At 40.8% G+C, this 22,723-nt stretch overlaps 1 protein-coding gene across 1 annotated transcript; it reads left to right on the forward strand.

Moving 5' to 3' along the window:
• Positions 1-10,976: 10,976 nt before the first annotated feature.
• LOC136858388 (actin, muscle) lies at positions 10,977-22,055 on the forward strand. Its single transcript, XM_067137897.2, has 5 exons — positions 10,977-11,132; positions 12,557-12,705; positions 16,072-16,450; positions 20,502-20,609; positions 21,372-22,055. The coding sequence occupies exons 2-5, from the start codon at positions 12,580-12,582 to the stop codon at positions 21,887-21,889; spliced, it is 1,131 nt and encodes a 376-aa protein (XP_066993998.1). The 5' UTR covers positions 10,977-11,132; positions 12,557-12,579; the 3' UTR covers positions 21,890-22,055.
• The last annotated feature ends 668 nt before the right edge of the window (positions 22,056-22,723 follow it).

Here is a 22,723-nt window from a genome sequence, read left to right on the forward strand (position 1 = left end):
ATAACACGTTAACACGTTAGTTATTTCATCTCATTACCTCCTCTGATGAGGCTGACGTCAGGAAGAGCATCCAGTCGTAAAACCTCGCAATGAAGATTCATTCACTTCGTACCCCACTATCGGCAGCCCTGAACATGGTTTTACGTGGTTTCCCATTTGCACACGAGGCAAATGCTGGGATTGCACCTCAATTAAGGCCACAGCCACTTCCTTCCCACTCCCTAGTCCTTTCCTATCCCATTGTCGCCATAAGACAATGTGTCGGTGCGACGTAAAGCAAATTGAAGAAAAAAACCCATCCTCAGTTATTGGAATATCTAGTAAGGGCAGGATGGTCTCCATGTGTCTAAGTACACCAGATTCATTTCTCTAAGCTTCCCATTTATCCCGACCACCAAGTAATTCCTTAAAATACTCTTATGTTTGCTTGGTTCCTATTTTTGTTTTCTTTACCATTTTTTTTATTCTGCCCCATACTTTCTTGGTTTCGTTTTCTTCGCAATATCTATATAAAACTTGTACCTCTTTGGCCTGCCAATTATTTCTATTTTCGCTCAGCAAATCTTTGTGCTACCGGGCGAGTTGGCCGTGCGGTCAGAGGCGCGCGGCTGTGAGCTGGCATCCGGGAGACAGTGAGTTCGAATCCCACTGTCGGCAGCCCTGAAAGATGGTTTTCTGTGGTTTCCCATTTTCACACCAGGCAAATGCTGGAGCTGTACCTTAAGGCCACGGCCGCTTCCTTCCAACTCCTAGGCCTTTCCTATCCCATCGTCGTCATAAGACCTATCTGTGTCGGCACGACGTAAAGCCATTAGCAAAAAAATATTTGTGCTTTCTTTTTTTTTTTTTTTTACAGAATTCTATCCTTAATCATTGTGATCCCTCATTTCTGTACGCTTTAGTGCCCTCATCACTACAGATTTTTTTTTTTTGACACTCATCGTTATACCAACAGATTTGATTATTTTCCCTTCTCTTTCTTACAGTCATTTTGCTGCTAATTATCACTATCGATCTGTCCACAATTCGCATTGAGGTGGAACATTATCTAATCCTGTAATGATTAAGAGGGGTGTTCCACAAGGCAGTATTAATGGACTTTTATGCTTTCTTAATGATATGAGTAAAGAACTGGAATCAGAGATAAGACATTCTGCAAATGGTGTTTTACTGTGTAGAGTAATAAATAAGTTACAGAATTGTGAGTAACTGCAAAAATACCTCGACAATGTCGCGAGATGGATAGCACACAATGGTGTGGAAAATCAGGTTGTAAATTTCACCACGAGTAAAGGTCTTCTCAGTTTTATTTACTGTGTTGACGGAGTGACAGTAACTCATGGGGATCACTGTTAGTACCTGGGTGTTAAAATAAGGAAATAATCACATTTATGAGGTTATAGTAGTTGTAGTAAGGATGTAAAGGAAAGGACGCATAAGTCACTGGTAAGACCCCAAGACATGGTTCTAGTGTATGGGACCCTCACTAGGATTACTCGATCTGAGGAACTGGGAAAGATGCAAAGGAAAGCAGCGTAATTTGTTCGGGGTGATTCCCGAAAAAAGAGTAGTATTCCGAAAATGTTGCAAATTTTGGGCTGAGAGCTTGGGAATAAGAAGATGAGCTGCTCGACTAAGCGCTAGGCCTATGTTTCGACCTTTCAGAACAGAGATAGCGTATAATATTAGCAGATGAATAACCTTTTTAAAAGTAGGAAAGATCATAATATTAAGATAAAGTTGGAATTCAAGAGGAAACATTGGGGGAAATATTCGCTTGTACAAAGGGGAATTAGTGACGAATAATTTATCAAGGGAGATGTTCGATGAATTTCCAACTTCTTTGATATCGTTTAAGGAAAAAAAAACTAGATAAACAATTTATAGAGAATCTGCCACTGGCGTGCGAGTCTTAAATGCAGATCACTGGTGATTGATTGATTGATTGATTGATTGATTGATTGATTGATTGATTGATTGATTGATTGATTGATTGATTGATTGATTGATTGATTGATTGATTGATTGATTGATTGATTGATTGATTGATTGATTGATTGATTGATTTGCATCCGGGAGATAGTAGGTTCGAATCCCACTATCGGCAGCCCTGAAGATGGTTTTCCGTGGTTTCCCATTTTCACACCAGGCAAATGCTGGGGCTGTACCTTAATTAAGGCCACGGCCGCTTCCTTCCAACTCCTAGGCCTTTCCTATCCCATCGTCGCCATAAGACCTATCTGTGTCGGTGCGACGTAAAGCCCCTAGAAAAAAAAATTGATTGATTGAAAATTTAATATAACCCACACCTATTTACTTGCTTTCCCACTAAACTATTTAATTACCATTTAATGAAATTCTTAACATCGTATTCATTGTTTCACCGTACCATGTTCGGCTCCATGGCTAAATGGTTAGCGTGCTGGCCTTTAGTCACAGGGGTCCCGGGTTCGATTGCCGGCAGGGTCGGGAATTTTAACCATCATTGGTTAATTCCTCGTGCACGGGGGCTGAGTGTATGTGTCGTCTTCATCATCATTTCATCCTCATCACGACGCGCAGGTCGCCTACGGGAGTTCAAATCGAAAGACCTGCACCTGGCGCGCCGAACATGTCTTCGGACGCTCACGGCACTGAAAGCCATACGCTATTTCATACCGTGCGATGAAACGGCAATCGTTGTTGTAAATTCCGCATTTGCATTTTATTAAATTATTGGTTTCGTGTGTTGCACGACTGGTGACTTATAGTTCAACTTTCTCGAGCAACGTGTGGTACAGATTCTAACACGGATCTGATGGAGAGTTAGGATGGAATTACTTGAGAATTTTACCAATGAACAAGTGGCAACACGTAATAAAATTTGTCTTAAAGGCTCCTCACTTTTATCTTTTTTATTCGACCTCTCTTTATCAACTCTCTCTTCCAGTCCCAGTCGCGAAGCCTTCGTGGCCCCTCCCATTTATTTTCCGAATACCCTCATTCTTGGAAGGCTCGTAACTCTTCTGATTAGTATTAACAGGGAGCGATTATCTCCTTGTATTTCCTCTTAACCGAACTCGATAGTTGCAGTCGCTTAAGTGTGGCCAGTATCCAGTATTCCGGAGACAGTGGGTTCGAACCCCACTGTCGACAACCCTGAAGATGATTTTCCATGGTTTCCCATTTTCACACCAGACTAATGCTGGGGCTGTACCTTAATGAAGGCCACGGCCGCTTCCTTCACACTCCTAGCTCTTTCCTGTCCCATCGTCGCCATAAGACCTATCTTTGTCGGTGCGATGTAAAACAACTTTTTTAAAAAATAATCATTTATTTTCCTCTTTCTTAATCTGTTTATCCTCGAGGGTTGGTTCTTCCTCCAGACTCAATGAGGGATCCCACTTCACCGCCTCAAGGGCAGTGTCCGGGAGCGTAAGACTTTGGGTCGAGGGGATACAACAGGTATACAACTCGCCCAGGCTGCCTCACCTGCTATGCTTGTGGGGGGGATGGGAAGATTGAAAGGGATAGACAAGGAAGAGGGAGGAAGCTGCTGTGGCCTTAAGTTAGGTGCCATCCCAGCATTTGCCTGGAGGAGAAGTGGGAAACCACGGAAAACCACTTCCAGGATGGCTGAGGTGGGAATCGAACCCGCCGCTACTTAGTTGACCTCCCGAGGCTGAGTGGACCCCGTTCCAGCCCTCGTACCACTTTTCAAATTTCGTGGCAGAGCCAGGAATCGAACCCGGGCCTCCGGCGGTGGCAGCTAATCACACCAACTACTAGACCACAGAGGCGGACATTAAGCACTTCCTATCTCCCGATGTAAGATATGCGTTGCGTACGTCACACTTCTGTTTAACCCCTCAGCATGTAGTATATGGTGTGTCAATCACGAGAACATGTCATAAATTATCTCATACATACATCAAAATAAAAAATCGCGACCGGGAACAATCCCAACTGAGGTCGATGGCATTTAGGGGGATACATAACTGAAATTTGCAACTATCACTGTTTTGACCTTACCTCTGCGGTTGTTTTCCCAGTCATCGACATGCTCTATACCACATTTGATCTGCCCTATTTATCATAATTGCAAAAATATTCCATTTACTTTGGTTTTATTGAGTGTTAGTTCGACCCACGGTGTACGGGTAGTGTTCCTGCCTCTTACCCCGAGGCCTTGGGTTCGATTCCCGGCCAGGTCAGTGTCTTAGTTTCCAAGGTGATAATTCTCTATTTATGTTTACTGTTATGTATATTCTTGTTGATAATAAATAAATAAATTCGTGTGGCTATTTCTAGCCGAGTCCAGCCCTTGAAAGGCAGACCCTCCGATGAGGGTGGGCGGCATCTGCCATGTGTAGGTAACTGCGGTTATTGTGGTGGAGGATAGTGGTGTGGTGTGTGAGTTGCAGGGATGTTGGGGACAGCACAAACACCCAGCCCCGGGCCATTGGAATTAACAAATGAAGGTTAAAATCCTCGACCCGGCCGGGAATTGAACCCGGGTCCCTCTGAACCGAAGACCAGTACCGTGACCATTCAGCCAACGAGTCGGACATTCTTGTTGATGTTTAGTCTTCAACCCACAGGCTGGTTGGATCCCCCAAAAGGACCACCAAATGATTTTCCGTTATAAATTGAATCGCTTAAACCGATGGTGGTATCACAATGAGACATACACAGCATGGTGATGGGTAAGCTAGTTTGCCGCTGCTTTCCTCGCTGGGCCAGATCGGGCTTATGAATAGCACCTTTCATAACATCCTGACATATTATTAGTGTTCCCAATGTCATTACTTAGACCACCCATACCTCCGCAGCTTCCATTTTATCACAGCCGTAATTTAGACTGAGACTTCGATGAAAACTACAATCTGTTCGAGACTGTGCCAAGGTATGTATATTCTTATGATGAATAAATTAAAAAATGTATCCGCTGTTCTTGTTGGTATGCTACATGTTAACAGCAATGATCCAAGCTACAGTGTATCAAATACCAGCTGTTGTTGTTTGAGTCATCAGTCCATAGACTGGTTTGATGCAGCCCTCCATGCCACCCTATACTGTGCTAACCTTTTAATTTCTACGTAACTATTGCATCCTACATCTGCTCTAATCTGCTTGTCATATTCATACCTTGGTCACCTTGGTCTACCCTTACCGTTCTTACCACCTATACTTCCTTCAAAAACCAACTGAACAAGTCCTGGGTGTCTTAAGATGTGTCCTATCATTCTATCTCTTCTTCTCGTCAAATTTAGCCAAATCGATCTCCTCTCACCAATTCGATTCAGTATCTCTTCATTCGTGATTCGATCTATCCATCTCACCTTCAGCATTCTTTTGTAACACCACATTTCAAAAGCTTCTATTCTCTTTCTTTCTGAGCTAGTTATCGTCCATGTTTCACTTCCATACAATGCCACGCTCCACACGAAAGTCTTCAAAAACATCTTTCTAATTCCGATATCAATGTTTGAAGTGAGCAAATTTCTTTTCTTAAGAAAGCTCTTCCTTGCTTGTGCTAGTCTGCATTTTATGTCCTCCTTACTTCTGCCATCGTTAGTTATTTTACTACCCAAGTAACAATATTCATCTACTTCCTTTAAGACTTCATTTCCTAATCTAATATTTCCTACATCACCTGCCTTCGTTCGACTGCACTCCTGCAGTCTCAGATAAAATAACAATATCATCGGCAAATCTCAAGGTTTTGATTTCCTCTCCTTGGACTGTGATTCCCTTTCCAAATTTCTCTTTGATTTCCTTTACTGCCTGTTCTATGTAAACATTGAAAAGGAGAGGAGACAAACTGCAGCCTTGCCACACGCCTTTCTGGATTGCTGCTTCTTTTTCAAAGCCCTCGATTCTTATCACTGCAGACTGATTTTTATACAGATTGTAGATAATTCTTCGTTCTCGGTATCTGATCCCTATCATCTTCAGAATCATAAATAGCTTGGTCCAATCAACATTATCGAATCCCTTTTCTAGACCTACGAATGCCATGTACGTGGGCTTGTCCTTCTTGATTCGATCCTCTAAGATCAGACGTAAAGTCAGGATTGCTTCACGTGTTCCTACGTTTCTTCTGAAGCCAAACTGATCTTCTCCCAACTCAGCTTCAACTTGTTTTTCCATTCTTCTGTAAATAATACGTGTTAAAAGTTTGCAGGCATGAGATACTAAACTAATGGTGCGGTAGTTTTCACACCTGTCAGCACCGGCTTTCTTGGGTATAGGTATAACAACATTCTGCCGAAAATCGGATGGGACTTCTCCTGTCTCATACATCTTGCACACTAAATGAAATAACCTTGCCATGCTGGTTTCTCCTAAGGCAGTCAGTAATTCAGAGGGAATGTCCTCAATTCCAGGTGCCTTGTTCCTATTTAGGTCACTCACAGCTTTGTCAAACTCTGACCTCAAAATTGGGTCTCCCATTTCATCAGCATCAACAACCTCTTCATGTTCCAGAACCAAATTATCTACATCTTTACCTTGATACAACTGTTGGATATGCTCCTGCCATCTTTCTGCTTTGTCTTCTTTCCCTAGAAGTGGCTTTCCATCTGAGCTATCTGAGTGTTAAGAGTACTATATAAAAAACTACAATTAGATTCTAAACTAACCCTGGAGAAGGCTATTACAACTCGGCAGTCTTGAGTCAATAAGAAAGCAGAGTCATCTTTAAGAGAAGGGTGTGCCTCGCAGCAAAATTCCGCTGTTGATAAAGTATCGAGTAAGAAGACATCGAACAAGCGTTATCGTGATAATGTCAAGAAGAAAAGAAATGTACGTTCTAGAATTAAATGCCCAGCTAAAGATAGGGCATTTTGCTAAGGTTTTCCGTTTTAACAGAATAAATGCCATGAGTTTGATGAATGTTTAGATACAGAAGGTATTTCAGGACATTTTATTGGTCAAACTATTGAGGCTGGGAACATTCCTTGCTCAAATAAGTGGATAGCCGATGTTATTTGTTTTGTTATAAGCTGAAAGCAGTCAAAGGTATTTTATGTTGACTATCAGGCTACAGTAAGAACTGATGGTAGAATTTCTTGGTTCAAGTTGCATGCAGAGGTTAGACAAGGCTGTACTGTAAGGTTGTAAGGTATAAACGTGGCACGGAGGGATTCAGTTAGGTGGAAATGTAAGCAGTTTGGCCTATGCCGACGACTTTGTCTTATTGGCAGACTGTGCTGAAAGCTTCGAACTCGAAAAATAGATGCACTGAGTACATGACTTCCAAGACTAGAGAAAACTGAATGTTAGTTTGGGAATACAAAGCTGGAACAGGTAGATCATTTCAAGTATTTAGGATGGTAGTATGGTAAATGAGACGGAGTTAAGATGCAGCGAAACTAATGCAGTGAGCTCGCAATTGCTATCAGCAGTATTCTGTAGAAAGAAGTCAGCTCCCGGACGAAACTATCTTTACATCGGACTGGTTTTTTTTTCTTTTTGCTAGGGGCTTTACGTCGCACCGACACAGATAGGTCTTATGTCGACGATGGGATAGGAAAGGCCTAGGAGTTGGAAGGAAGCGGCCGTGGCCTTAATTAAGGTACAGCCCCAGCATTTGCCTGGTGTGAAAATGGGAAACCACGGAAAACCATTTTCAGGGCTGCCGATAGTGGGATTCGAACCTACTATCTCCCGGATGCAAGCTCACAGCCGCGCGCCTCTACGCGCACGGCCAACTCGCCCGGTCGGACTGCTTTCAGACCAACTTTGCTGTACGGCAGTGAAAGATGTGTGTACTCAGGATATCTTATTCATAAGTTAGAAGTAACAGACATGAAAGCAGCGAGAATGATTGCTGGTGCAAACAGGTGGGGACGGTGGCAGGAGGGTACTCGGAATGAGAAGATAATGGATAAGTTAGGAGTGAACTCGATGGATGAAGCGGTTCGCCTAAACCGGCTTCGGCGTTGGGGTCATGCGAAGCGAATGGAGGAGGATAGGTTACCTAAGAGAAAACGGACTCGCTCATGCAGGGTAAGCGAAGTAGAGGGAGACCAAGACGTCGATGATTAGACTCAGTTTCTAATGACTGAAAGATAAGAGATATTATAGCTTATAGTTTTCAGTCTGTCAAAACAAAAAATGTAACACTGTAACATACCTGTACTTTTTTTGTATTTGCTTTACGTCGCACCGACACAGATAGGTCTTATGGCGACGATGGGATATGAAAGGCCTAGGAATGGGAAGAAAGTGGCCGCGGCCTTAATTAAGGTACAGCCCCAGCATTTGCCTGGTGCGAAAATGGGAAACCACGGAAAACCATCTTCAGGGCTGCCGACAGTTGGATTCGAATCCACTATCTGCCAGATGCGAGCTCAGAGCATACCTGTAAACAATGAACAATGATAACAGGCAAGGAACTAAACAAGGTTACAGAGCTGATTACTAATAGGTGATTGTGGAGGTGTTTTGTAAATTCACAGAGGCTTGCAGACTGAACGCTGAAAGTATATAATGACCGAGCTCGATAGCTGTAGTCGCTTAAGTGCGACCAGAATCCAGTATTCGGGAGATAGTGGGTTCGAACCCCACTGTCGGCAGCCCTGAGGATGGTTTTCCGTGGTTTCCCATTTTCATACCAGGCAAATGCTGGGGCTGTACCTTAATTAAGGCCACGGCCGCTTCCTTCCTAGTCCTAGCCCTTTCCTGTCCCATCGTCGCCATAAGACCTATCTGAGTCGGTGCGACGTAAAGCCAATAGCAAAAAGAAAGGTATATAATGAAGATGTACTGTATGTATGTATGTATGTATGTATGTATGTATGTATGTATGTATGTATGTATGTATGTATGTATGTATGTATGCATGTATGTATGTATGTATGTTGAAACCGTCTCCTGGACTATGGAAGTCGCTCTACGCAAGATCAATATAAGAAATCAGTAAAAACTTACATTTACTGCTTCTCACAGCTTAGTTTAAGGTTCAATTAAACATTTATGAGGAATGGAACCTAGTAAGATTTGAAATCCCATACTCAACTGTATGCAAATATCTTCTTACAATTTCTGATGCGCATTAAGTATTTAAATGTGTTATTGGCTGCTGATGGTGGGCTTTTAGATTTTCCGGAGCTCCCTTCGAAAATGTAATGAGGAAAATATATTTCGAAAGGATTAATTTACTAAAGACAGAAAATATTCCGATTAGTGTGTTCGAAATGTTAAAGTGTGTGGGTTTTATTTTTCAGTAGTAATTACCATTCAGCTTCTGCCAACTAGAGACCATCCAGAATCAAAACCTTATTAAACACTTTTCAGCCATGAAGGTCACTAAACCGAGCTCGATAGCTGCAGTCGCTTAAGTGCGGGCAGTATCCAGTATTCGGGAGATAGTAGGTTCGAACCCCACTGTCGGCAGCCCTGAAAATGGTTTTCTGTGGTTTCCCATTTTCACACCAGGCAAATGCTGGGGCTGTACCTTAATTAAGGCCACAGCCGCTTCCTTCCCACTCCTAGCCCTTTCCTGTCCCATCGTCGCCATAAGACCTATCTGTGTCGGTGCGCCGTAAAGCAAGTAGCAAAAAAAAAAAAAGGTCACTAATGTCCATACAAAGTGTATCGAATCTGAACAGCTGTTAATGTACCTTTAGCTCCAATCACAATTCACACTACTTCTATAGACGTTAACTCACATTTTTCTTGACATTATAAGGAATTATTGGTTATCAACGTTTCTTATAGTAAGGAAACTAAAGAACATAAAACGTAGTGTGGGTCGTGTAACTGTTAACTTATATTTGTGAGATGCCATCTTCGGCAACTCTAGTTTTAATTTTCACATCAGGGAAATACCAGGGCTTTAGTCCAGCTTAATTAGAGCCACGACCACTGCGTTTTATCGGCCCTAGCCTTTCCCCATCCCATAGCCATCGAAAACATGTGGATGTTAGTGCGACGTCAAACCACTAGCAATAGACAGGAAAACCTGTGGATGTTAGTGCGACGTCAAACCACTAGCAATAGACAGTCAGGAATAATATTAAAGAACCTACTTTATTTTATACACGACAATCAAATAAAAGGTATCATGAAAGAAAAACCTAAAGCGAGCGAGTTGGCCGTGCGGTTAGAGGCACGCGGCTGAGAGCTTACATTCGGGAGACAGTGGGTTCGAAACCCACTATCGGCAGCCCTGACGGTGGTTTTCCGTGCTTTCTCATTTCCACACCAAGCAAATACTGGGGCTGTACCTTAATTAAGGCCACGGCCGTTTGCTTCCTACTTCTAGTCTTTCTCTATCCCATCGTCGCCGTAAAACCTGTGTCGCTGCGACGTAGAGCCAATTGATTGCAAATATATATATATATAAAATCTAAAATTAGAAATACCAAATTAATTGATGCCGGTATTCTAAATTTACACCAACAATCTAATATTTAATATTTTTTGTACAGCTTTCCTATTTAGCAGTTGCTACGGGGACAAGTAACTAAACGGGATAAATAGGTAAATTCTTAGTACTTATTTCAAATAACCAATTATCAAACGAACTGCTTCTTAAAGTGAATTTCTTTTACGAAACATATAGATGAATTCTTAACGAATTGAAAATGACAAATACACACTACTTCTATAGACGTTAACTCACATTTTTCTTGACATTATAAGGAATTATTGGTTATCAACGTTTCTTATAGTAAGGAAACTAAAGAACATAAAACGTAGTGTGGGTCGTGTAACTGTTAACTTATATTTGTGAGATGCCATCTTCGGCAACTCAGTAGTGTTGTACGTTGATTATATTTTAAATATTTTGAAAGTGAGAGAACTTCTCACGATCTGCTCAATTGTTTGACCGGAGCTCAATTGCCGGAAGGAAGAGTGAGCCGATAGCTCGCGAGTTAAGGTGCGAGCGGAGAATATTTTGTTTATCCTTCAAACTTAAAAATGGGCGAGTGGAGGGTAGCGTCACGGCCACCCCCATATATGGGTAACGGCGTCGGGCGCGCAGGCGCGTCGCGGCGCGCGGGCTGTTCCCTTGTATGGAGGGCGATATTTTTGGCTTGTTGTATGAAGGATATAGTTAGTGGCGACTCCACTGGAAGCCCCACTCGCTGCCTAGACGTTGAGCAGGAGAGAAGGCCGGAGCATTTTAACATACTTGAACGGTGGGTGCTCGCAGTGACAGTGTGTGAGAACAGTGATCAACAGCCGTCCACCGCCAATTGACAAAACCGTTTGATTTTTATAGGATTTCAGTTATAGTGCTACTTGGTTTTAGTTTCCTCGCTGGATTTTTAATCACAAGCTCTTGGAATTGGTGAACTTTGCAAGTTTTTCCTTATAATATTTCACCGATGTTATGTAACGAATAATTTTGCATCGCTATTGCCGATAGTGGAAACTTCTTGAACTTGTGATAGAATAGTGCATATTCTAAGTTCCTAACAAGTCTTGGTGGAGAACAGAAGTGTTACATCACCTAAGCTAAATTTTGAAGTTTTACATGGCTTGTATTCAAATAATGAAGTTCGAAGTATTTAATACCATTGTCAACAAATAAACACCGAAAATAATAGAAAAGTTAAAGTTCAAAGTAAAAATAAGTCTTTTAACTGGCTTAAAGGATTCATTGTAAATGTATTCAGTTCTTGGTCCATTCTTATGGATTGAATTTTCAGTTCTTAAGTGGATCACGAAGAAACTGAAACAGTTTCAACTGGGAGTGAACTGATCTCTCAATTTTTCTACAAGCGAGTGGAAGTTATTACACTGGTATAGAGTATAAAAGCACATTATCTTTAAAACCAGTGATATTTTCATTGAAAATATTATGATCAAATAAAATCAGTGCTAATCGAGTTTGGTCTATTTTCACAAATTTACAAAAAAGTTTGCAATATACAGATGGAATAATAGAGGCAGGAATGCGAAAATTGCATTGTTTCCGCTCTGATGGCATCCCTTTTGTGGAAAGAGAGCAATCCTCGAGCGTTCCATCTAAATAGCTCCAGTTAATTTTTGACGTAAACGGTGTAAGCTTCTATATTTCTGAATTTTATTTAGTTTTATTAATCACAGTAAAACAGTAATTGTGTATGCTAACTAGCAAGGAATAGATAAAGTGCCTCAGTTTTATAGTGACTGTGATGATGGTTTAATTGGGTAGTAGAGAATGCAAGCTACATCAGTGATAGTAGAGTGGTGATTGTACCCAGACCAGCTTCAAAGATTGGAAAGCGAAATTCTGATTTGAAAAAACATCACGAAATGGTCAGTGCTCGGGAAAATGACTTGACTTTAAATCGCTATTCCAGTAAAAGCATAACAATAAAATGTACAGAGAAACTTTCAGATTATATAGCTGCTAGAAGTAATAACAGGTCGTACTCAAAATTTAAATACATTTCTTCACAGTGGTGGATGGACAGATATGGTTATGTAACAATTACCAACATTTTCTTCACCTTACGATCTGTCGAGAAACAACAGTATTGTTCGTTTTGATCAGTTGGTGGTACGGCGAGTTATTTTTTCATGTTTTGATATGTTTGAGTGCCATGTAAATCTTATTGTATGTGTCATGTCGCAGGTTGACAGAGAAGAACTACCAAAATGTGTGACGACGACGTTGCCGCATTGGTTGTCGACAATGGCTCCGGCATGTGCAAAGCCGGCTTCGCCGGAGATGATGCTCCCCGAGCAGTCTTCCCCTCCATCGTCGGCAGGCCCCGCCATCAGGTAAACAGAAGCGACACTTCAGCTAATTAAGAAAAACAAACTATCTAACATTTTAATAATTATCCCCATTAACATCTAGGAGGCAATGGAAACTAATATTCATTATACACAGGAAATAAGACAGAATGTCCTGAGAAATGTTAGGGTGTATTAGTTTTGGGCATCTAATAATAAATGAATTGTGATATCTAAATAACATGGAGACAGATCAGTTACAATAGAACTCGAGCTGATAGGTTAGAAGAAACCTTATGAAGTAGCTCTACAGGCTTTAACTTATATGGCTTCCGGTCGGGTCTCGTTGAGGACCAGTACAGTGACAGTCTCGTACAGATGTGGAGAATTGGCTGTGTAACATGAGTGGCTATTGAAATATTTCATGTTTATAATTACTTTTCCAAATTCAAATATCAATCAACAATAGGATTTTTTTAGTCCGCTTTCTGGTAGAGAAAACTTAGGCCTATATACCGGTACTCAAATAGGGTGTCTTACGTGTTGAGACAACCGACGAACATACGCTAATGTCTTAATGTGTTTCTGTCACAAATTTAGTTTATATAAGATGAATACTTCACAAGTTTATCAAACAATTAGAATTTTTTTATAATCGCAGTTCAGCCAACATACCCAACTTGGATAGAGCAAGTAGGGACACAGGAGGGTTAACATCAGTTACGGCAGCCAGTCAGACTTCTTGCCCTAACCACTCCCTCCACTATAGAACGAACAAATTCTTCAGATGTTGACACAACTTTTTAGTTCAGAAATATTGATTTCAGAATCTCCAATAGATCGAAGCGATGATGATGGACTGGACAGCTTATAAATTCATCACATGCTCAAAGGAACACGGACCTGCGGAAGCAAATTTTTTCCGTGATGACAAAATTACATTTTCTGAAACTCTCCCATTCTTCGGATATGATTCTATCTTATACAGTAATTTTCGAGAAACGCACTTTCTATGGAGATAGACCCTATGAAACTATGCCAGAAATTAAGTGAACTAAAAAGGTCAAATTTCTTCCGCATAGTTAGCGTCTTGTTATATACATGAGGAATTATGAAAATGCATTTAAATCATACATATCCCCTTTGTCTTAGTTACATCTGTTAAGATGCACGCATTTAAATCAAAATGCTAGTCATCACCAGCCCAATTTTCGTGAGAGTCTTCCAGTCCATCGTAGTGCTGTATTCTGAAGTATGTCGACGTTCGTTAACTCCTTAGTTTAAACTCGGATTAATTCATTAATATTTTGAAGTACATGCTCCTCTCAGAACATGTCTATTGTTTGGTTTGTCGAGGACCCCCGCCTCTACTACTGTAATTTGAATTTTCCACGTCTTGTATTATTTTCGATCTGGCGTAAGACTTCTTAAAGGCTGCCTAGTTCAGGCGGTAAAGACGTGCTTGGTTCACCCAGAAGGACGTGAATTCGATTCCCCGTCAGGATGTCGACAAATTTACAAACGAAATTTCCACTTCTGGAGCATATGGCCCTGAGCTTCATTCAACGTACACCAGAAATTAGTAGGCTCCTGGGGCTAAAAGCGGCCGAGCGCAGAGGTAACCACTCTCCCCCACTTACTGCCGAGCGTACGGATAATGGAATCCTTTACATTCTACTCCTTCCAGGGCCTTCATGGCCTGTGCAGAAATAGCTTTGCTTTTAAGCCTTCTTAAAAGTAATTTTGAGTTGTAGTAGAAAGAAGGTCCTGCAAGAAACTTAGTGGAAAGTTCTGATAAAATATGTAGCGAACTAATACACATATTTTAAAAAATCGCATTATTTTTTACTCAAAAACCGTATGTATCCTAAGTAATCATACTCTTCATGAAATCGTTATATCATAGTAAAGCACGTGTTCATGTGTGCATAAAAATATCGGACGTTTAGTCAAATATGTACAGAAAAATTAATTGCTTTTCAGAATTCAGAAGACTAAATAGTTTTAATATTCTCTTCATTGTTTGTAATTAAGAACATTGCTAAACTTTTCATTTATAATTATTGTTCACGAACAGTGTTGGAACTCGGGTTATGTCATGAAATTCGTTGTAGCAGAACAGAGTATTTGAAGATAAACCTGTTGGTTGGTGTCAGAAAACTGTTGTAGCTTCACAGGCGTTCCTGCTTTACCAACCCTCAGTTTTCTAAGCTCTCTAGAGACGTTCTTCTTGAGAATCGAGTACGGCGTAGGCCATACATACAAAAGGCTTTCAGACATTTAAAAATGTTGATTCGAATTTATCTGTCTTTGTAGTTTACTGCCTTGAAATTGAATGCAAGTTATAATAGAAATAATCTATACTTTGAATAAAATAAATGAAAATTCCATTCAATACTAATAAAAATAATAATAAGAAAAAAACCCGTTTTTATTCTGAGGTTTCTCAGAACACAGATTTAGTTTATTATGTAGTTTACGTTCAATTCTTCTCGTACTAGAAATCTTTAAATACGTACCGATGGAATGCTAATTCCGTACACATATACCACCACCATTCCCGTGTTGTCTAGGTTTTTAAATAAAATATGCTGTGCTTTTTATAAATACTGTGCACGGGTAGCCTAGTCAGTGCTTAGTCACGGAGTACTAATCAGAACTTTCAGACTGAGTTTTAATTTGTAGGGTGGCTAGACCATTTCCGCTCCTCCCCCAACAGCACTCGGTCTCTATCCATTCAAGTGATGGCCACTGAGGAGGTCTTGCGGAATCCGATGTTTCAACAAGGCTACGCCGTCGGTAGTCTTCTTATAATATAGGTTGAATAAATAGGTACTGTACTTGTTGTAGCCTGTCAGTAACTACAGTCGTTTGTGTTATGTTACATATGACCATGCTCCTAAGTAGGCCTGTAAGTTATTCGTATCTGAGGCACCCCTCAGAACCCGTCCTCTTTCTATTTAAAACTTGGGATGGTAGTCCTACTTGTTACTAAGTCCCTAGACGACGCTTTAAGTCCTGAACCTACAAACTTACACGTAACAAATAGTAAATATACACTGACACACCCTGTTTAATGTACATAGGTAAATTCAAGAGCCTATCGCTGTCGATATTTTACTCATTACTACGTAGACGTAGGGAACGAAAATAGTGTGAGGAAGTGTAGGATGCAATTTCTGTTTTCATTGACGTCCTCCAAAGGTAAAGAAACATTCTCGCTTAAAAGTCTTTCCAGACTGAAAGGCTGCAAATTTATTTTTAACTCGTGAGTTTGTAACTAGATGTCATCAGTGAGAGAAATCTGATGAATACTAACCACCCTCTAAAATCTTCTTTCTTTGTCGTCATGGTAAACTTCGTACCTATCTCTGAGCGGAGCAGTAAAGTGGATGATTTGTATGTCCCCAGGGAGTGATGGTGGGTATGGGTCAGAAGGACAGCTACGTGGGTGATGAGGCTCAGTCCAAGAGAGGTATCCTCACCCTCAAGTACCCCATTGAACACGGTATCATCACCAACTGGGATGATATGGAGAAGATCTGGCATCACACCTTCTACAACGAGCTCCGAGTCGCCCCCGAGGAGCACCCCATTCTGCTGACTGAGGCTCCCCTCAACCCCAAGGCCAACAGGGAGAAGATGACCCAGATCATGTTTGAGACCTTCAACACCCCCGCCATGTACGTTGCCATCCAGGCTGTTCTGTCCCTGTACGCTTCCGGTCGTACCACTGGTATCGTGCTGGACTCTGGTGATGGTGTCTCCCACACCGTACCCATCTATGAAGGTAATTATTATTGATATTTACAGCATCCTGTATATGAAAGATTAGGAACTCCAAGAAAGCTCAACATTCAAGAGTTCCATTACAATTTATTTATTTATTTATTTATTTATTTATTTATTTATTTATTTATTTATTTATTTATTTATTTATTTATTTATTTATTTATTTATTTATTGTGGCGTGGGGAGGATGGAGTGTGCTTAGCACAATGGCTTAACTGCTGAATTTCCACTCAACGACGGAAGTTGAATCCTGGTGGATATTGGGTTGGAATTCTCACTCGGAAAATCGCGTGGGGGCAAGCAGAGCATCCGGCCTTAAATCCTGAGCTAAAACTCGGATGAACCAGAGTGGGTCCAGCGACCCCAGCAATATGCGGGATAAGCTGGATGAAATATCCATTGCTGTAATGTGTAGCAGTTCCTTACGCAATTTTAGTTGGTCGAAATATCTTACAACTTCTTTCTCAGTCATGTTTCGGAACCATTTTGTACTTTAGTAACATTGAAGATTTCGAGATATCTGCACCTACATCCCTAGTTATTCTCCAAGAAATGTTAAAATGCATATTTCAGAATGTAGCTGGATAAAATTTAACTTCATAATGAAACTAAAAGCACCATTTTTTTTCTTTCGTGTACCAAAACGACTTAAGATATCTCAGTACGTCTGAGAAGTGCTGATGGCTAGACACAGGCCCTCGCTATTGTCTCAAAGGTCTGTCTGTCTGTTAGGTCAACAGCCCAGAGGCTGGTTGGATCCTCAAATAGCACCACCAAAGGTTATGCGGTTATAAGGAAACCGCAAAAACCAATGGCAGCACCAAAATGAGGCGTACTAGGCAAGATGAGGAGTGAGGTAGTTTGCCATTGCTTTCCTCACTGGGTCAGAAAGTGTTACTGCAGCACGACTGACCCTATGAGTAACACCTTTCATAACACTCAGATGCACTAGTTGTGTTCTGAATGTCAATACTCAGCACCACCCATACCCCAGCAGCTACCATATTGTCACAGCCATGGATGAGACTGGGACTTCGGTGGAAGCTACACTTTACTCTGGCCTGTGCCAAGGGATGAATACAAAAGTACTGTATCCATCAAGAAATGGCAGCAGGCAAGTCTCAAAGGTCTCGTGATGGAAATTCCAGCTGAGGTGGCTCTTACGAGTGCTAAATGCACGACCTGTAGATCACGGGCATCCACTTTTACAGACTGTCCTAAGTGCTGAAGTCCATTAAAACCAAATAGAATGCTAGATGTAAGAATTATTATTATTATTATTATTATTATTATTATTATTTGGTTTCCTTTTCAGTGCATTTCTTTATATTTCAAATCACCTTTTACATCTCTTGTATCTCAAAATACATTACGTATAATTTTAATATATTGTGCACTCAACCGCACAAAAACTAGCCAGCAAAGAAATATTTAATCCTATACATTCTCGAAACGTGAGGATATTGCTAAACTGTGGACAGCCGGTGGCCGAAGAGAATCCAAAAACCTGCACAATATGTTCAACGTATTTCAATGCAAGAAGATTTTGAAAGAAAGTCGTCTTCTGCGACGGCCAGTTGTGCGTGTGAGTGTACATGTCAAGTTTACGGTAAAAAGCAGTAGCGTAGCCAGGATCGGCCGATGGGGGCCGTTGTAGTAACATTATGATAGAACACAATGTGTGTGCGGTGCGCGCATGCAGGACCTGTCATTCATTATAACTAGAGACGGGAATTATAGGCACGAATAGGTTAGAATGCAAACGTATTTGAAGAAGGCGCAAGTGTAATCCAGCCGCTCTACAGTTATGTTGGGGAATTCCATAAATTTTTGGGGTTCTGTTTGTCCAGACCGATAACATACATGCAAATCTCACCGCAGAACCGTCATGCGGGTAACATGCACCTGCGCCTTGGTTAAATACGTTTGCATTCTAACCTATTCGTGTCTATAATTCCCGTCTCTAATTATAACGATACTGGTTCAAGTGAATTATGTTGATCGCAGTACACTACAAAATCTTTACAGATCAAGGTCAACAGTTTTACAGCGAATGGTATTGTTCAGTTTACAATCTAAAATCAAACTTTCGAGGCTTCCTAGAAAATAAATTCAACAGATCTGTTGGGTCTACAATTAAGTCTCCGAATGTTTATTGTTTGTCAGTTTGTTTATTTTCTTTCTGTAAAATTTCCATGGGTGGGGTGGGGGGTTCTAACACCCTAGTAACACCCCAGTAACACCCTACCACCACCTTGGCTACGCCCCTGGTTAAAAAAGTAATTCGCTGCAGACAGACAATTATTTTACATCAGAGCATAGTATCCACTATTCTCATGAGAAGAGGAGAAACGGGGGCTCAACATTGCAACTTCACTTTGTAAAATGACAGGTCACATGACTTTTTTAAACATAAGTATTCTCCTCTGATTTACGACCACGATGTAAATAATGGACTTTTCTCTCTTAATTCTGGAAGATACGTGAGCTGTCCATACTGTGAGTTCATAATTCTGGTATTTCCTTTTGACTGTAAATTGTAGGTTTTAGTCAGGACTGAGTCGTCCTGTAGGAGAGTAAAACTATAAATAGCAGAGCGAGGGACGCGAGCAGAATGCACAATTATTGTGTGGGCAGGAATTAAGGAGGAGCTGATTTTGCTGAAAATAAACGAGCTTCACATGTAGGCCTCGTTTAGGCGTGAGTTATTTTTACTTCCTTGGCAAACAAGCAAGCTCTGCTTCCCTCATAGCTTGCCGCAAGTCTTGTGGCACATATTTAGATCACTGTGTATTTCCCCATTCTAATGTGGCACGGTCCGTCCCTATCAGAAGGAGTTTGTTTCGTTTAGCTCGGAATGCCTGACAATGAGGATGATTATGTAATATCTCCTCAGACTTCAGGGTCGTTAACTATATCATCAACTTTATTTTGAGACTCGCTGACAAAGGTATACTCTGACATAGTTCTAATCAGATGTAAATATAATATTCATAGTAGAAATACAGTAGGTCTACATGAAGAATGCCCGAGAGGAGGTGGTGATTATTGTTTTAAGAGGAAGTATAACTAGGCAACCATCCTCTACTGCCCGTGAGAGTTGCTGACGTTAAAAAGATCAGAAAGATAATTATTATTTTCTTTCGTTCATGTACTGGTCGATAGAAAGCAATCATAAGTCGATAGCACATTTCTTTCGTCCGTCGGTAGGGCTCGTAAAGCAATTTAAGTCTGCTCACAATGGGACTGAGCATTGCTTTCTCATATTCAGTACTCAGTTATTGTCCACCAGTGTAATGTCTGGATCACAACATGAGGTTATTTCTTGGAATAGATAACTTTCATCCCCTCCCTGTTTTACGACAGGGTACACAACAATACAAAGGAACCCGACATTGCTAATGTGTAGAAGGGAGTAGTGATGAACGAGTAGACGATTCTTAGCCTGGGCCTTCTAATTCAGGTCAAATACTACAATCTTCCTGTCAAAGAACGGGTTTTACTGTGCGACACGTGGGTATTGTTTACTTAGAGAAGGGATTGGGAAGAAGTCGTCTTGTTCTGAGCCAGTCAAATATTTTATCTTGTAATTCTCAATAATAATAATAATAATAATAATAATAATAATAATAATAATAATAATAATAATAATGGCTTTGCCTCACACTAACTACTTTTGACGCTTTTAAAAAACGCCGAGGTGCCTGAATTTTGTCCTGTAGGAATTCTTATACGTGCCAGTAAATCTACCAACACGAGGCTAAAGTATTCGAGCACCTTCAAATACCACCGGACTGAGACAGATCGAACCTGCCATGTTGGGGTCAGAAGGCCAGCACTCATCCGTTGGAGCCACTCAACCAGGCTGTAATTCTCATCCCAAGAAACTAAGTGTATTTCTTCATCTCTCTCTCTCTCTCTCTCTCTCTCTCTCAAAATTGCACAGATTCGTTAAGAAACTCTGGACATCGCCACACAAGTTATATAAAATGTATTTGCAACGGTTGTGTATGTTGAATGATTATAAACTTGTGTTTACTGTGTTCTAGGTTATGCCTTGCCCCACGCTATCCTGCGTCTGGACTTGGCTGGTCGTGACTTGACCGACTACCTGATGAAGATCCTGACTGAACGTGGCTACAGCTTCACCACCACCGGTACGTAATCCACCCACACTGTACTCCTTTCAGTTCCATTTTGTATTTCCTCGTCTCCTCTTAATATGTTAGAAGTGTCCCACCATTATAAAAACTCGACGTTTTAAACCAAATTTCCTTTTTTAAATTACTAATCAACTTCATTCCTTTAACAATTTCAAACAACCTTTAGTTTCTGTGGCTCATACTCAACTTCCACTTATAATAATGGAATTTTATAATGCCACTAACTTATTCCTGAATGCTTCCTTCTCTACATGTTCTTTCTAAGAACAATAATTTGTGACACAGACATTGGAAGTTTCTGTTATTAGACTGCACAATCAATATAACGTAAATTTTATAAGTTAAACGTAATTATTGTGCCCTTATGGAAACAGAGAATGTTAGCACACCCAAGGAGATTAATAAACAAGTTTTGATAACTTTTGAGTACGGTATATTTTGAGAAATAGAGCGAATAATTTTGGCATCAGGAATTAAAATACAGAAAGAAGTGATATAGCAAAGAAGCTTTATAACACTACGTTCTGATTTATCCTTTCTTTTAGAGTGGGTTTCTTGTTCTTATACGAAACTTAGTTTGACTTTATTTTTATAATGAAGCTTTAACGGGATTGTGCGTCCATGTCACATTTTTTGTCACTATTTCGCGTGAGTTTGCTCTTTGTCACCGATTCTTTCTCGGTCAGTTTATTGTAATTCCATGTCAGTCAGCTTGTCGTTTTGTAGACTAACTCTAACAAACTTCTTCTTCTACAGCTGAGCGGGAAATTGTCCGTGACATCAAGGAGAAGCTGTGCTATGTCGCCCTGGACTTCGAGCAGGAAATGGCTACCGCTGCTGCCTCCACCTCTCTGGAGAAGTCTTACGAGTTGCCTGATGGCCAGGTCATCACCATTGGAAACGAGCGCTTCCGTTGCCCTGAGGCTCTCTTCCAGCCTTCCTTCTTGGGTATGGAATCTTGCGGCATCCACGAGACCGTCTACAACTCCATCATGAAGTGCGACGTGGACATCCGTAAGGACCTGTACGCCAACACTGTCCTGTCCGGTGGTACCACCATGTACCCCGGTATTGCTGACAGGATGCAGAAGGAAATCACCGCCCTTGCTCCTTCAACCATCAAGATCAAGATCATCGCTCCCCCTGAGAGGAAGTACTCCGTCTGGATCGGTGGCTCCATCTTGGCCTCCCTGTCCACCTTCCAGCAGATGTGGATCTCCAAGCAGGAGTACGATGAGTCTGGCCCTGGCATTGTCCACCGCAAGTGCTTCTAAGCAACAACGCAACTTAATTTTAATAACGAACATCACAATCACGATAACATCAAACATTGTATGGTTGGTACTTAAAATCGAGGGGAAAACTATGAAATGTACAAAACACCACCGTGACTGAGTTTACATCGTATACCAAAATGGCAATAAATTATATTATATATTACCTTGAATTCTTCATGCTCTGACAAACTATTGAAATGACTGAGAAGCTACATAGTGCCAACCTTCTAAAAAAACTCTTCTTCAGATTCACTGATTGCAATTAAAATACATTGGCACAATGTTGTCTCAATCATTTCAGCAACCTTACATTTCCCTGTTTTTATATTCGTTTAGTAGCTGCTCTTTCGTCATCAGACATAGTGATTTGATGCCACACTCCATGATACCCTATCGTCAGCTAACCTTTTCATCTAAATGTAATTTGCAACTTATATCTACCCTAACCTATCCAAATTGTAAGTCAAATAAATGTGATTACTGGGAATGAGCGTCCGAACTACGTTCCAGATTACATGAAGATAATGAGAAGGTTCATGTCATTACAGCCTCGTAGGCAGTACAATATAGGAAACATCTCTCAAAAATTTGGCAGAATAGTTTTCATTTAGTTCAAGAAGGGTTAGATTTACCTCGTGCATTGTACAGTCGCTCAAAAAGGAGTGAGCGTTGTATTGTATAAGTTACTCGCAGCCACATTTTTCTTAAACTACTGAGCATATACATAGATCCAATGTTTGTTGTGAGTATCTACAGGAGACGTGAATTATATTTCGATAATAATTAAGTCTGATAAAATATTAAATGCGAGGAACATACAATATCATACGC

The sequence above is a fragment of the Anabrus simplex genome, chromosome 1, assembly GCF_040414725.1.
Source record: "Anabrus simplex isolate iqAnaSimp1 chromosome 1, ASM4041472v1, whole genome shotgun sequence".
NCBI classification, from domain to species: Eukaryota; Metazoa; Arthropoda; class Insecta; order Orthoptera; family Tettigoniidae; genus Anabrus; species Anabrus simplex.

What these genes read in the sequence shown, in the direction of transcription:
- LOC136858388 (XM_067137897.2), top strand. Translation starts at nt 12,580, where the DNA reads ATGTGTGACGACGACGTTGCCGCATTGGTTGTCGACAATGGCTCCGGC. An exon ending in TCGGCAGGCCCCGCCATCAG is followed by an intron (nt 12,706 to 16,071) that starts GTAAACAGAAGC and finishes GTATGTCCCCAG; the next exon opens with GGAGTGATGGTGGGTATGGG. An exon ending in CACCGTACCCATCTATGAAG is followed by an intron (nt 16,451 to 20,501) that starts GTAATTATTATT and finishes ACTGTGTTCTAG; the next exon opens with GTTATGCCTTGCCCCACGCT.